Source organism: Podarcis melisellensis (assembly GCF_964234715.1).
Source record: "Podarcis melisellensis genome assembly, chromosome: 12".
NCBI classification, from domain to species: domain Eukaryota; kingdom Metazoa; phylum Chordata; class Lepidosauria; order Squamata; family Lacertidae; genus Podarcis; species Podarcis melisellensis.
The window spans coordinates 37,510,635-37,526,691 of NC_138544.1; the positions used below are offsets into that span (position 1 = coordinate 37,510,635).

General features: G+C 42.2%; 1 protein-coding gene across 3 annotated transcripts in view; it reads left to right on the forward strand.

Annotated features, from left to right (window-relative positions):
• Positions 1–12,466, forward strand: part of MALRD1 (MAM and LDL receptor class A domain containing 1) — a gene marked incomplete at its 5' end in the record, with an annotated part of 228,456 nt that extends 215,990 nt beyond the window's left edge. For 2 of the 3 annotated variants that reach the window (XM_081931397.1, XM_081931396.1), the window contains 3 exons: positions 197–260; positions 4,204–4,269; positions 8,995–9,405. In XM_081931397.1, coding sequence (XP_081787523.1) covers positions 197–260; positions 4,204–4,269; positions 8,995–9,078 — 214 coding nt within the window. In that variant the 3' untranslated portion in view covers positions 9,079–9,405. Of the gene's footprint in view, positions 1–196; positions 261–4,203; positions 4,270–8,994; positions 9,406–10,581 lie in introns of those variants that run through there. The other variant, XM_081931395.1, reaches the window with a different exon arrangement.
• Positions 12,467–16,057: the final 3,591 nt, after the last annotated feature.

The following is a 16,057-nucleotide window of genomic DNA, read 5'->3' on the forward strand; positions in this document are numbered from 1 at the left end:
GGAAAGTCCATTTAATTTAGCACTTTGATGAAAAAGAAGCCATTTTTATTGTATTTCCCATGGCATAATTCTAATTACTAGGGTATCCTTTTATCAGAATTTATTTTGGTCCTTGTTTCCCCTTTGACTCCTGTCATCTTCGTAACCTAAAGTAGTCTCAACATGCAGTAGCCTTTGACATTGTGTCTTTTTATAGGAAACGGGAAGAGAGCCTCAAAACTGCATTTGACAACCCACTTTATGAGGCACAGAGTGTAAAGGTAGGTGGAAGCAGCCTTTCCTACACATGTGGAAATGGATAGAGTAAACCTACAATTGTTTTCCTAGTATATTGCCCATCAAATGAAATGAGAGGATCCCTCAGTGAAGGTATTTAAATGGAGAATACAAGTGTTTCAAAACTATGACATTTCTTACTGGCAGTTGTGAACAGATTCCTGTTGCAACGTTATTCTCAGCACACTGGTAAACTCTGCTCTGAAGGCAATTCAGTGCTAGGAATATCTCTGCTGCCACAGTTATTATTTTTGCCGAAGGCTGGTAAATCCAGGAGACGCCAGCGTGAGTTTCTGTTCATATTCTCTCTGAAGCTGGGGATAGCAGTGGTATCACACATGCTTTGCAGGTTCAATCTTTGGCGTCTTCAATTAAACAAAGTACCGTATTTTTCGCTCTATAAGATGCACCAGACCACAAGACGCACCTAGTTTTTGGAGGAGGAAAACAAGAAAAAAAATATTCTGAATTTCAGAAACCAGAACAGCTGTTCTGGCTTCTGGGATAGCTGCGCAGCCTGCGTTTGCTCCATAAGATGCACACACATCCCCCCTTACTTTTTAGGAGGGAAAAAGTGAGTCTTATAGAGCAAAAAATATGGTAGATGGTAAGTAAAGTCCTCGGAGTGAAATCTTGTGGAACTACTGTAAAGCAGAGCAGACAACACTGGATCAAATCATCTCACCTGGTATGGCATTTCTGGATGCATTTGATTTGCAAAATATGGCAATTGTATAACTGTAGTGCTTAATGGGTTGCATCCATAAAAGACCAGTATTTCCTTCACTCCACCTGTGATACTCGTGCAACTCCTCTGAAATTCCGGAAACATGAAATGCTGTGTGCAGCCTTCTTTTTAATCCTGTCACCGAGGTGTCAAAATATGTACAGCAGCAAAATTGTACTGAGAGCAAACCAAATGTAGCAGGAAATTTACTCTTTGGCTTGAGCTTCCCGAATCGCATTTGCTAGTGGCAAAGAGCTTATTGTTGTTATAAAAATCCTACAAATGGAATTAGTAACCTATTTAGTGCATGTCGCCTTCGTGCTTCCTAAAAATAGAGGCAAACACCAAATAACACTATGGGCCAGAAACTTTGCTCTGCGTTAAATCTCTATGATGTTCCTCTGACTGCATTTACAATTAGTTTGCAACCACTTTTGATAGTTATTAACTCCATTTATTAAAAACTAATGAAATGGACTTTATCTAGAACTATTTGGAATCAAGAAGCAAATTAAGACTATTGCATCTTCTTTGCCATGCTCTGATCAGCACTGCAGTGCAGGATTGCAGTGACAAACAAAACTTCCTTTATCTTTTCATGAATATGTGATAAGATTTTGCTCGTCTCTTAAGTAAAATTAACCATGATGTGTCACTTACTTTCAGTAAAAGCCTCCTCACATCTGATTTTAGATTAGATTGATTCAGTTGCAATTTTGTCATTCACTTGTAAGAGGTCTGTGTCTGTGTTAGAAATACACTCATTGCAGTCCTTCCAATTTCATCTCTGCGCTCTTATGTTTGTTCAAACAGATCCAGGCAGGATACATTTAGTGGCAAGTTGAAAAATAGAAGCATGATGATGTCAGAATCAGAAGCTATCTTTTCAGTGCAAATTAAGATAGCCTAAGGTGCTCTGATTGAATTCCTTTTGTTTTCCTTAAATATTTGAAAGTTACTCAGGCCGATCTAGAATAAGTTTCATTAAAATTAGTGTGATTTAAGAACTGAACTGGGAGTTCAATTCTGTGCGCATTTTTTTTTTTGAAAATAAGTCTCATTGTGCAAAGTGGAACTTCTAAGTGAACATGCATAGGTTGGGCTGCCTGAACCATTTATTTCATTAGTATCTAAGTATGCTTAGCTTCTTCAAAATTATGCCCTTGTTTAATGGGACTCAAAGAGCATCTCTCCCTCTCCCTCTCTTTCTCTGCATCTGTGGTGCATGTATTGTAAGGAACCTGATCACTGAATTAAAAATGTAACTGCATTTCTAATGAGCAATTGACAAACCAGGCATTGTGACTCCATGGATTTTTGACATGATAACTGCCTGTAATGATTGTCCAATAGCAGCGCATAGCCAACCCAGAAGCATGTTTTGTGACATAGCATTGCCATAGCTGTTGAAATGCCCCATTAGAAGTACCCTGTTCTAAGAGGAGCCCTGCAGATCAAAAACACCTATATAGTCCAGGATCCTGTTTCCCACAGTGGCTAAGTAGGTTGTTGTTGTTTAGTCGTTTAGTCGTGTCCGACTCTTCGTGACCCCATGGACCAGAGCACGTCAGGCACTCCTATCTTCCACTGCCTCCCGCAGTTTGGTCAAACTCATGTTGGTAGCTTCGAGAACACCGTCCAACCATCTCGTCCTCTGTCGTCCCCTTCTCCTTGTGCCCTCCATCTTTCCCAACATCAGGGTCTTTTCCAGGGAGTCTTCTCTTCTCATGAGGTGGCCAAAGTATTGGAGCCTCAGCTTCACGATCTGTCCTTCCAGTGAGCAGTCAGGGCTGATTTCCTTCAGAATGGATAGGTTTGATCTTCTTGCAGTCCATGAGACTCTCAAGAGTCTCCTCCAGCACCATAATTCAAAAGCATCAATTCTTCAGCGATCAGCCTTCTTTATGGTCCAGCTCTCACTTCCATACATCACTACTGGGAAAACCATAGCTTTAACTATATGGACCTTTGTTGGCAAGGTGATGTCTCTGCTTTGGCTAAGTAGGTACCTAATGGAAAACCTCCATCAGGACATGAGGACAATACACATCTCCTTCTGTTGCTCCTCCAGCAACTGATATTCAGGCATCCTCCCTTTAATCCTGGAGGTGGCATATAGCCATCATGACTAGGAGCCATTAATTTACCTAATCTCCTTTTAACGCCACTTAAATTGGTGACCACCACCACATTCTGTGGACTCTCCTTCCTTGGAGGGTTTTAAGCAGAGGTTGGGTGGCCATCTGTCAGATTCCTGCATTGCAGGGGGTTGAACTAGATGGCCTTTGAGATCCATTCCAACTCTACGATTCTGTGAAGCAGGTTCCCTAGTTTAACTGTGTGCTGTGTGAAGCACAACTTTTATGTCTTGAATCTTCTAAAATCCAACTTCATTGTATGACCCCAGCTCCCAGTATTATGGGAGAAAGAGAGAACCTCTTCACACCAGACGTAATTGTAGAAGCCTCTATCATGTTTCCACTTGCCCTCTATGTCTAAAAAAAACTAAAAATTATTGAGTTGCTGAGACCCTTCAGTCATTTTAGTTTTCCTTCTTGCCAGCTCCGTAGCAGCATCCTTTCAATAGCTTCCACAGCTATTGGACACTAGCTTAGAGCCCATCAGCATATTTGTGGAGTCAAGGTTATTTGACCCAATTTCCATTACGTTACATTTACCTACACTGAACCACAGTTGCCAGCCCTTTGGAGCTCTTTGCAGTCCTTTTTTGTTTGCCCCTGCATTATTTGTTGTCATCTGCAAACATGGCCACCACTAACTTCAGCTCACTTATGGACAAGTTAAGAATTCGTGGTGCCAGTGGAGATCCTTGAGGAACTTCACTTCTTACCTGATACTGCAGCTTGTTTTAGGATTGGGGCACTAAAATCTCCCTTCCATTTTCTGTCCTAATGAGCAGAAGACCAATTACTGGTATGTCAATGTATTGCCATTGGCTCTTCTGGTTTTAGCAATATGTGCATTCAGAAAGTTTACCAGACCCACGCAGCAGTCTGAGAGGCTTTGCTAGCACTCTCCTAAAAATAACACTAGGTTCCCTAGGCAGCTTATGATATGAGTATTTTATTTTATTTTATTTAAGCTGCAAGCTTTAGGACTGATAGAGTTGGCACTATTACTGTTGTTTTGTTCACTGTTGAAAAAGGTTGGCCCAAAGCTAATGCCTGTCTCTTTTGTAGTCTACAGAGTATGCTGCCTCACTGGGAGTTCAGATCAGTGTTTCTCCATGGCAGGCACAGCAGGAGGTAGGTGTGAATAGTGTTCTTTTAAAAATGCTTTCTGAAAGAATTATGTGCCCTAGAATGAATTGTTAAAATGATTCCAATCCACGACCGGTAGATGAGGAGTTCATCCTTCTGAAACTCTGCTCAGGGCTGCATATAAAAGCCTTGTGTACATTTGCTAATTGTTACAAGAATACTAATACAGTAGTTTGGTTTCATCAGCTACTTTGCTAAGAAAGTTGTTCATATGTAAGGATGGAGCAGGAATCCATTTTCAATGGATTTAAATATAGGTTCTAGAGGTTCTGACCCGGTTAAATTTTGTTCACTTTGGTGTGCTTCTTGCATTGAGTACCTGCATATGTCTAAGCTGCTCATGCAAAAGAAAAAGTATATTAATGTAGAACAGTGTTGTGAAGGGTGTGTGCCATTCCCAATCCCTCCCAAGCGGGAGCAAGATTCCATGGGGTTCCAGGCATTTACCCAGAGTCATGTTTCCATTGGGAGTCAAGACAGGTCAGAGACTGTCGTGACTTAAGAAATATGGTTTATTTTACACATATTTACACCTAAAGTGTTCAGTTTAGGGGGTGCAGAACATTATATATTGCCCCTCTTGTAGCTTCAGCTAGCTTGGCATCCAAAGCAGCAGTCAGTCATGCCTTCCAGTCTCTCAATACAGCCTCCGCCAACCAGCACTGCATAGAGTTCTGCCTACTTTCTCCTTCTTGTGCCCAGGACATCTTTAGATTTCAAAAATGACATTTTTTGTGACATCACACACACACACACACACACACACACACACACACACACACAAACATTTCACCCTGGCAACCTCCCAATTCTCCTGTCTCTGTCTACTTCTCAGAGCCAGGTGTGGGGAAGGACATTTCTCTTGCATCGCCAATGGCCTCCTATGGCTCATCCCTTGGGTCACCATTGTGCATTCATGGCTCTGCACTTAGCCAGCCTGGCCAGGCTGATTTGCAAAGCACAGTTCTGCATCATGAGTATCTGGGTATGGACTTTATATTTGCCTCATTCTCCGATCTTCAGTAGCAGGGTTGATACCACCACATTTTGCAACAACCGGTTGAAAGTGATAGTTGTACATAGTTCCCATTGAAACTCACTGAAAAACTTAGCCTGGATCTGACCTTGTGTCTTTTTAAAAGGATGATATGATGTGTTTCTTATCAAATATAGCAAGCATTTGATAAAATCACAAATAAATTCCAGAATCTTCCAAAAATTGAGTGATGGCTGCATTCTTCTTTTTCCATAATCCTCAAGTTTCCCCACATGGAGCCTGGCAGCCCAAGCCCAGAAGCTTCACCACAGGGCGCTCAGTTCAGCTATGCAATCCTCCATTACTCCTCTCAAAGCTGTACAGCAGGCAACCTTACCCTGATCAGCAAGGCAGTTGCTTTAGAAACAGTCTGCAATGACTAAAACACAAGAGTGCATCGCCCGGAGGTTGACATTCATCTTCTTGTACATAAGTAAATATGCACAGTGTGGCTTTTCTTCCACATCCATTTAAGTACCAAATAAAATCAAGTAACATCTATCAATAATCTTATTAAAGATTTAGAAAATATGATACAGAACTATGTCCCATCAGTCACATCAGCTATAGGGTGCAAAACAGGAGAGGGCTTCTGCACCTTTAACAGTAGTGTAGAAGAGAGAATTTCAGTTCCACAAACTACACCTACTGGAAAAAGATCCCTTTTCTACATACCTATTTTGGATGGGGGAGACTTGTCCTCTTTTGCATTTAGGAACATGGGAAGCTCAGTATTGTCAACACTGTCTAGCAGTGCTTTCCAGGGTTTCAGACACTTCTTTCCCAAGCCCACCTGAAAGTGGATTGATCCTGGCACCTTCTGCTTGCTTGCCCTAATTAGCAAGAATGTCAAGTTTTGTAATTATATAAAAGACTGAAATGAAACATTATCATATCATAATCAGTCTGCGCTTCCAAGTTTACAACCCAGCTCTGAATTCAGTTCACTCTTGTACATGCTTCTCATTGCCTGTGTTAAAATGAATTGGATAATCCTTTGCATGTGTACCGTACTTCCTACATGCAAATTGGTGGCTTACACAACAGGGTAATGAAAAAGGTATAGAGGCTGTGGGTAGCAGGGGAAAGATTCTTGAGGCAACTCCTGATGGCAGTTTCCCTGGTGACCAAGAGCCACAAGAATAGCCTCCTTGAAACGCTATTGCTGCCATTTACAGGGAGGGGGAGGTTTCAATGAAGCTGGGGCTGCATAAATACACTAGCAGAGTCAATATAGTAGTCCCATCAGGAGTGCCAACTTGACCCCGGGACCATGGGTGCCCGGGGTTGTGGGTGCGTGCAGCATGTACAGTCCTAGCACAGAAATTTGTGGGTACCCAACCCCCTCATGGGGAATTTTGTGGGTGCTCAGTCACCCATGGCCCCAGGGAGTTGGCATCTATGAGTCCCATCAATCTCCCTGCAGAGTCCTGATCTCCCATCCCTCCTGTTGATAATAATAATCAGGCAGAACGATGGGGGTGGAGACGCTCCTTCAGGTATACTGGACTGAGACCGTTTAGGGCTTTAAAGGTCAGCACCAACACTCTGAATTGTGCTCGGAAACGTACTGGGAGCCAATGTAGGTATTTCAAATGGTCTCGGTGGCCGTTCCCAGTCACCAGTCTAGCTGCTGCATTCTGAATTAGTTGTAGTTTCCGGGTCACCTTCAAAGGTATTCCCACATAGAGTGCATTGCAGTAGTCCAAGCGAGAGATAAACAGAGCATGCACCACTCTGGCGAGACAGTCTGTGGGCAGATAGGATCTCAACTTGCGTACCAGATGGAGCTGGTAAACAGCTGCCCTGGATACAGAATTGACCTGCGCCTCCATGGGCAGCTGTGAGTCCAAAATGACTCCCAGGCTGCACACCTGGTCCTTCAGAGGCACAGTTACCCCATTCAGGACCAGGTAGTCCTCCACACCAGCCCGCTTCCTGTCCCCCCAAAACAGTACTTCTGTCTTGTCAGGATTCAACCTCAATCTGTTAGCCGCCATCCATCCTCCAACCGCTTCCAGACACTCACACAGGACCTTCACCGCCTTCACTGGTTCTGATTTGAAAGAGAAGTAGAGCTGGGTATCATCCGCATACTGATGAACACCCAGCCCAAACCCCCTGATGATCTCTCCCAGCGGATGCATGTAGATGTTGAAAAGCATGGGGGAGAGGACAGAACCCTGAGGCACCCCACAAGTGAGAGCCCAGGGGTCTGAACACTCATCCCCCACCACCACTTTCTGAACACAGCCCAGGAGGAAGGAGCGGAAGCACTGTACAACAGTGCCCCTAGCCCCTCTAGATGGTTATGGTCAATGGTATCAAAAGCTGCTGAGAGATCCAGCAGAACTAGGAAACAGCTCTCCCCTTTGTCCCTAGTCTGCCGGAGATCATCGACCAATGCAACCAAGGCAGTTTCAGTCCCATGATGAGGCCTGAATCCCAAAAATGACAGTGATGCCACCGTCACAAGGCTATTGCTATGGCTCTGCCCCATTAGGCAGTGATGATAGAACCAAAATAGTGGGTTTAACCTACTATTCCCCCCATGCTGATAGCGTTGGATTATTTGGACTGCCATCAGTCAGTCCTGGGATTGTCAGAGCCTTCATAGACATTGTGGATAAACATCTCCATTCATAAGAAATCTAAATTCACGTTAAACTGAGCTGCCAACCTTTAAACTGCTTTAAATATCCTCATGTGCACACAGTCATGTTAAAAACCCTGGCCCAGTCTATTTGTATAGACGTTCCTTCTCCTACAGAATAACTTGGTCAAGGGACTAGCAGCCCTCTGAGATAAAGGCTGTAAAGGTCAAGTAAAATATAAAACCTAGCAAATTATAAAATATGTGGTGTGTAGCAGTCAAAGTTTTGAGATTTCTGGATGCCAGAGGCACTTGGGTTCAACTCACCAAAGAGGCACCCTGCTCTGCTTGTGCTAACTATCATTTATTAGCATGAACTATCACATAGTAGCACTGTGAAAGTGCAATGGACTCTTATGAACAAAGCATTTGTTTGCACTAGCTGAAAATCCCAAGATGCATTGCAAAAGTAATGAAGAGTCCGATGGTATCTAAAACATCAATAAATGTACCATCACATGGGCTTTCACAGGTAAGAGCCTTCTACCGCACACATATTCATTCGGCAGTAACTAGGTACGGGGGAGAAATTCAATTTTGTATGCGTTCAAAGGCATATTTGCACTTTCTGAAACTATGTGAACAAAGCCATCTCTGAATTTTGCAGTGCGGTTCTCCATGTACAAGTAATGTGTACATAAATGGATACACTAAGTATAGATAAAAGACATATATTAGTGACACTAACATACAAAAATGCAGTATTTATTAAGCAAAATTGGAAAGAGTGTATTAGGCAAAATTGCATACTAAATGTTTATATTGGGAGAAATTCACACTAAAATGCTGGTAATCTTTTCAGGAGAACTTTTAAAAAAATAATAATTACAAGCTGATGCGCGAATGTGGAGAAATGAGAAACTGAAATCAACATATTTGCCCATTCTTGGCAGTAACTTATATGAACTTCTCTTCTGAAATTAGTTTTCATTTTATTTAGAAATCTCATTTGCTGTGGTTATTTTTTATTGCAATTTGACACTTTGTTTTGAAATAACTTATTATTCCTCCCTTCTTTCAGCGGTTTCGCAGTAATGACATCATGGCCGCTTCCTTTGCCAACCCCCTATATGGCACATCTACAGGAAAAGAGCAGACGCTATGAGATGTCTCTGGAAGTGGGTATAAAACAAGACAGAAACTTTATGCAGATTCATTTGCCGTGATGTTTTTCTGTTTCTAAAATCAAATTGAATGATGGCATAGCATTAGTCACTTGAATGAAAATGGAATGATTTTTCATATTAGAATAATTACCTTCTCCAAATAACACTTCATTCAAAATAGCATCCACCCACATGGGAAAGCATAGCCGTACGTGATATTTATGTTGGCAAGGAACACTCTTGGTAACTTTAGTTTTCAACTGACTACATGGTTGAACAGTTCAAATTCCAGTTGATTAATAAATAAAAGTTTCACTTAATCAAAAGCAGGATTTGGGCTTTTCTTGGCATGCCTTTTCTCCCTCTGCTTTTATTGAAAAACAGTGACTCAAACTTGTTCATAATGTTAAATTCTAGAACTTGAAAGGCTGCATTTGTCTCAACCTTCAGTGAAATCCAAGAGATTATAACCAACTCATTCTTAGATTGAGGTACTTTTCCTGTGTGTAAGCTGTAAATGTGACGGTTTTACTTGACAGAAAACTCACATATTTTGTTTCACTTTGTCAGACCCATGGCCCATTATCAAATCAAACACAGTCACAACCTCCATGCAATCTCATCCCCTGTTTTAGTTGTTGCAGTGCAAGGGATAATGGTAAACTGAAGCTCTGCAGAGCATATGATCAGTGTGATTTGATTGTTTACGAAGATAGTGGGCAATCAACTTTCCCAAGATCTACAGGGTGGTTGTGAGAATAAAAGGGGGAAGGAGAACATTGCATACACCACCTTGAGTTCTATGTTGGGAGGGAGGAGTTAGGTTATAAATGAATAAGTAAGATTTGCTTGGAATTCTAGACATATTTAAATCAAGGGTAGATAACCTTCTAGATGTTTAAGTCAGACTCCAGTGTCCATCAGACCCAACAAGCATTTCCAATGGGAGGAATTTTGGGAGTTCTTGTTCAACAACATCTGAAAGACGTTGGTGGTGGTTATCCATCCCTGGTTTAAACCACCCTCAGTTATTTGACAACTGTCTTTACTCTTTGGGCATATTCCCCACAATGTGAGCAAAGGTTGAATTGTGGGAATAATAATAACAATAATAATAATAATAATAATAATTGCATTACTTAACCCAATTAAGCAATGTTACTGCTGGATGCTGTGCACCACACAGACACACAACTTAAAAAATAGATTCCTATATATAACTATTCAACTGAATACAGAAATTGAATGGATTTTTTTTTTTAAGTGCTATTTTTATAGCTGTTTCCTGTCACAGGAAATGAGATCTGTCATTCTTCTGGACTAGCCCTGCAGCAAGGTGGGACTTTTACCTGAAATCATCTTCAGTTTTTGCATTTAGATAGCATCTTTTTAAGAAAGAAAGAAATATAATAGGTGCTTTACTGCTTTCATCTCTCCCATCCTGCAATCATTGTTCAATACACTTATTGCACAAAGAACAAAAGATGCATTTATATTTCCAGAATGACAACTGCCTCATCCTTGACAGTCCAATGGAAGCAATCTCTTTAGAAACGGACCACTGTTATTTAAGAAAGTCAGTCTCTCCTCTGCCTTCAAACCAAGAAGGGAGCCAGCAAGCTTCTCTGTTCCAGTGTGAACATTCTCTTCTCAGAGGCATTGCCAGCGGCATCCTGTGCATGACCAGCTTCCAACAAGCAGAGTGCCCATCCAAATGGATTTTCAGACGAAATCTTACCTTGGTGTTCACTGCTCATGTACATGAAACCTCAATTAGGTAAACAGCCATTGCAGTATTTCTAGAAGGCCAAGGAGACACTGATTATTGAAGAGACTACTCATTTGAAGTTAGCCACCACAATGGTTGTGATCCAGAGAGCTCTTTCTGCGAGCGAAAGCCAGTTTAGCTTACACAAGAGGAGGCCTCTTATTTCCACCACCCACCTTGTATATGCAACAGCAGCCCCCGTGTTGCATCCTATGCCATCATGAAAGGTCCCCTGATCTAGATAAGATACAGTAGAGTACACCAGGAAGGTGGAAATACTTCATTGTCCAAGCAGCACTGTACTTGCAATTGTCTGGATCTTGCCTTGTGTTTCCTTTTGAGGCATATGCCAAAGAATTGAAAAGAAAAAATGCAATGCTGCCACAAGATTTGTTGTTATCGGCTTGTGTATCAAAACCATGAACTTCATACTGATTTCCCCTTCCCAGCAGAAGTTAGAGCAATAATTCAGACACCGAGTGCTCTAGATCTATTGACGTTAGCACATAATAAATTTGAAAAATATGCTTTACCTGAGAATGCTGGGCGACATTAATCATAGGAATGATGCCTCCTACTGGAAGGAGCAACAGAGTCCACTGAAGCCTTTTGCCTCTTCTCCAGCGAAGGAGCCATCCTTTGCCTCAGTCCAATCCTACCCTCAGTTCTGTCTCATTCTATCTTGAGTTACCTTCCTTATCTTGGTCTTGTGCCTTTCCTATTGTGTATTTGGTGTTTGGGGGTATGTGTTTTTACTGGTGCTTCCACCTCTCCCTCTTTTGGTGCTACTACTGTTTTGGTTGTATTGATCGCATTTTATTTTTAGACCTCAGTGCATTACTTCTTCATCTGCCCTATGAACATTTGTGTGTATGTTTCACTTCTTGTTTCTTACCTTCTCCAATCGCTGCTGCTCTCTCACCAAAGAAAACTTGCCCCAAACCTAAGTCATGGCTTCCAGGATTCCGATGGATTGGAACCAGATACGTAACGCATGTGAAATATTTTGAAAGTGCTGTACAAATGATGATGATGATGATGATGATGATCAGCCAACACTGGTGTTGCTACCCTCAGTGTATTTTGCAAGCTGTGTGGTCCATTCTGATGATGAACTATCTGTTTCTGCTGTCTCAAGTCTTCTGTGCAAGGAGGAAATGATTAGGCAGCCTAAGTTAGCAAATGGACATATATAACAGTTTAGGAAAATTAGGAGATATAGTTTCTACAACCATTTTCACTTTTCTCCCATGTCCCAATGCATTATAAAGCCATTTAGGTGGCCACTTAGGCCCTGATCCAATTTCTGTTGTAATTAATGGAAAGATGTCAAGCAAATTGAGCAAGTCCCTCACTAGACTCAAGGCCTTCCGGCCTTCCGAAAAAGCAACATTTTTATCTTTGGGCTGCCAGGAAAAAAACAGTTATAACAGAGGAGAAAGGGGGGTAGGGAATGCAAATCCACACAAAAAATCTACATATACCAGGCATACATTTCCTCATCTCTCAGAAAGAACAAAAGGCTGCAGCTCACTTGCATATGAAACACACATGAGCTTAATATTTGCCCCTTGCCTGACATTTTTGTTTTGAACTTGTCAAATGACAGCATAATTCAATTTCAGCTCCGGCTTTCTGAACTGCTAATGGCCAAGATGTATGATAACATGAAAACAATTTCTGTACATGAATCAGGTAAGCTATCTGGCTGCTAACTCACACACAGATGACAGGATCCACACATTCTGAGAGGGACAAAGAAAATTCAGTGCAACGAGGAAAACATATCTTTCAGGGTGCTCAGAAAATAGGGCCTCGTTCCTGGACGGAAGAGGAAAAGGCAGGCCACAAGAGCAAGTCTGTTGGTTGCTCAGACTAATGAAGAAGCCTGATCCATAAGTCTTTATAGGGCTATGGATATAGTTGGTTATAACCCTCAAAAAGCAAAGTCCATCTTGAGGTGGTAGATCTACCCCCTGGTTGTAGATCCCATTCCTACATAGGATAAATTTTGTATTCTTCACTGTCCATAAAAAGAAACTATGTTGGTCTGTGTGAAGAAAATGTGTTGCAGCCCTGGCGGCTGTATTTAAACTACAATTCTTTTAAATAAATAAATTTATTGCTAATTTATGAAAAGCAGTGCATAAACTCTTTTTTTTTAAAAGAAATGTCTCTAAGTTACAAAGTCCTTAAGATATGTGGCATATAAAAATATTTCATACAAGTTAAATCTTTCTAGCGGCAGTTGAACTAATGAAGTCAGATTTTGAGAAAAGAAGAACAGTATAATCTCATTTGGGACGTGCTGTCTTCCTCCTAACCTTTTCTTTGGAATATGGTGTAAGTTTCTAAATGCTTTTGGACTGAATATTTTAATGGTGAGGAAATGGTATTTTTTTAAAAAACAACAACCAGCAGATGACAACTGTTTACATTTTACTGAAATATAAACCATATTTGAATCAATTTACGAGAAGAACCTTGCTGCAGTAGAAACAATTTATTTGTCAGTGTGGTGGTGATATCAGTTGCTCCCCAGATCCAAGCTTTGTATCTGAACAGTTTGGACCTAAATATATATTAACCCTGAACTAGGCATTCAGCAATGCTTGGGTCAGTTTAAACTAGGCTCCAGTTGTCCAGAGGCTGTACTGAGCCCCGGGCCTACTCAGCCTACCAAGTTCAAAGTTCAAAGTCTGGGGGTCAATCCATGCAAGCAAAGGCTAAAGTTCAAAGGTCAGGAAACACAGTCCAGGGTCAATCCAAGTAGCCAAGTCTGAAATCTAGCAGTCAGGATACAGTCCAGAGTAGGGTTCCCATGTGCCTTCCCCCACCCCAGGTCACATCCTCTTTTTCAGGGGTACAATTTGAGACAAATTGCATTTATTTGCTTTGAATGGCTGTCATCGTGTCCCCTTTTTTGCTCTGCAAAATATGACAAACCTAGTCCAGAGTCAAACCCAAAGCACAGCCCCATAGAGGTCCAGGAGCACCCAAGTCAATGTCCATCCACATGGGCAGCTGAACAGACACAGCACCTCAACTCTGCTTCCTGTTTGTACTTTGCACGCTGATTGCAGCATCTGGGCTTGACAAGGCATGTGACCCTCACTTGTTTCAAGCCGACTCCAGCTCCTCCCAGAGCTAGTGAGCCTCACCTGGCCAGCTAAGGAGCTGGGCTGTGGGCCATTGCCTGCCACAGCCTGCCTCAGCCATCCTGCTGCTCCCCACGCCTCAGAGCCTGCCATGTTTGTGGGGACAGGGGCCCCTCTGACTCTGCTGATGGGTCCCCTCTGACTCTGCTGATGGGTCCTGTTGCTCTGCTTCCTGTTCACTGATCCTCATCCTCTGTGAGTACTTCCTTCCCCATCCCCTGCTTGCCCCGGTGTGTCCCAGGCCCAGCTACAACCCTCACCGGGATCTACTCTTCTTCCTCCCTGTCATCCTGCCATGACAGAGGCCCATGCACCTCCTGTTATTGCAATGTTCATTAACATGGTTTTCCTCTTCTCTGCAGTCTTTAATATCTGTTGTGATTTCTTCTGCTTATTGAAGTTTCCTTTCCTTTCAGTTTGTTTGCTCTTTTCCTTTATCTGCAGCTTTGCATTGGCTCCCTCTGTCTTATTGGATTGAACATAAAATGTCTTTGATTCATTTTTAAATGCCTTTATGGCTTTGGTCCTGGTTATCTCTCATCATACTCGTTGGTTTCACCAATCTCACTCATGTTCCTGTTCCATTTGCCTAGGACATGTATGTTTGCCACTGATTCTATCGACTTCTACTGTTGCTTTATTTAATGAACAATGAGAAGTGTGTATTTATTATTATTTCTTTATTGCTTTTCCTTTATGGTGTTTCTTGTTACTCCTAATTAATAGTTGGCATATATTCACTCTTACTTCCTCTCCTTTAATTCATGCTCTTCCAATTTTGGTATGGCAACAGGTTTGGGAGGAATACAGTACAGTGGTATCTCGGGTTACATACGCTTCAGGTTACAGACTCCGCTAACCCAGAAATAGTATAATTTCATAGAAATATCAAATACATTAAAACACAATCAAACCCAGAAATAATACCTCGGGTTAAGAACTTTGCTTCAGGATGAGAACAGAAATCGTGCTCTCGCGGCGGCAGCAGGAGGCCCCATTAGCTAAAGTGGTGCTTCAGGTTAAGAACAGTTTCAGGTTAAGAACGGACCTCCGGAACGAATTAAGTACATAACCCGAGGTACCACTGTAATTGTGGAGAATACTGCCCCCTCACTATGTCCACTGGGCTTGCCTGAGGGGCATATGTTGAATAAGACTTGGCAATATCAGCTTTTCAACATTGTGATATATCATCAGCTAAACATCATGCTATAGTGATACATCACAGTGTTGAAAAGGAAGGCGCATCGGCCCCGGCCCTGCGTGGCACCGGGATGAACCTGCAGCAGCTCCTTCCACCATCAGTCCCTGGTGCACAGAGGGAGGAACAAGGAGCATCAGCCCCCACCATGCAAGGTGCCAGGGTGGAACTGCCGCCAGTGCCCAGCGCAGGGAGAAAGGAGGCAGCCAGAGATGGAAGGTAAGGCACCAGCAGGCAAGCCCCACCTACAATATACCACCGGGTGAAGGCGCCATTGCACTCTGGCCCTCACATCGGCCCTGGACAATGGATTGATACATCACCCAGGCCTAATGTTCAAAAGGGACTACTCTTTGGCCCTTTTATCAGCTCATGTGGGACCAACATGGATAGTTGGCCCTGATGAATACTTGAGGTTCCCGACCCCTATGGTTGTAATTCATGGGCAGTCATTTAATTTTATCCTGATTCTAATTTTTAAGTTTTATTTTAATCAATTGTATGATTGTGTTTTAATGTATTTGATATTTGATGTTAGCTGCCCTGAGCCCGGTCTTGGACGGGGAGGGCTGGGTATAAATAAAAATTTGCTTACTTACTATGGAAACAGCATGAATATGCCCATGTGCACAGGCCCCAATAATCTCCTTGCATTTATGTTAGAGGGAATGTCAGTTGAGCAGTTAGTTTGCAAAACAACCTGCTATTATACCTCATGGAGAATGTGCACATAACTCAGCCATGAAGAGGGAATTGTGCACATTGCCTGGTCAATATGCATCATCTCCAGCAGGTTTTTGGAAAATGTCCATATATCAACTAAATTTTGTACGTCCTCCTGCCATTGTGTA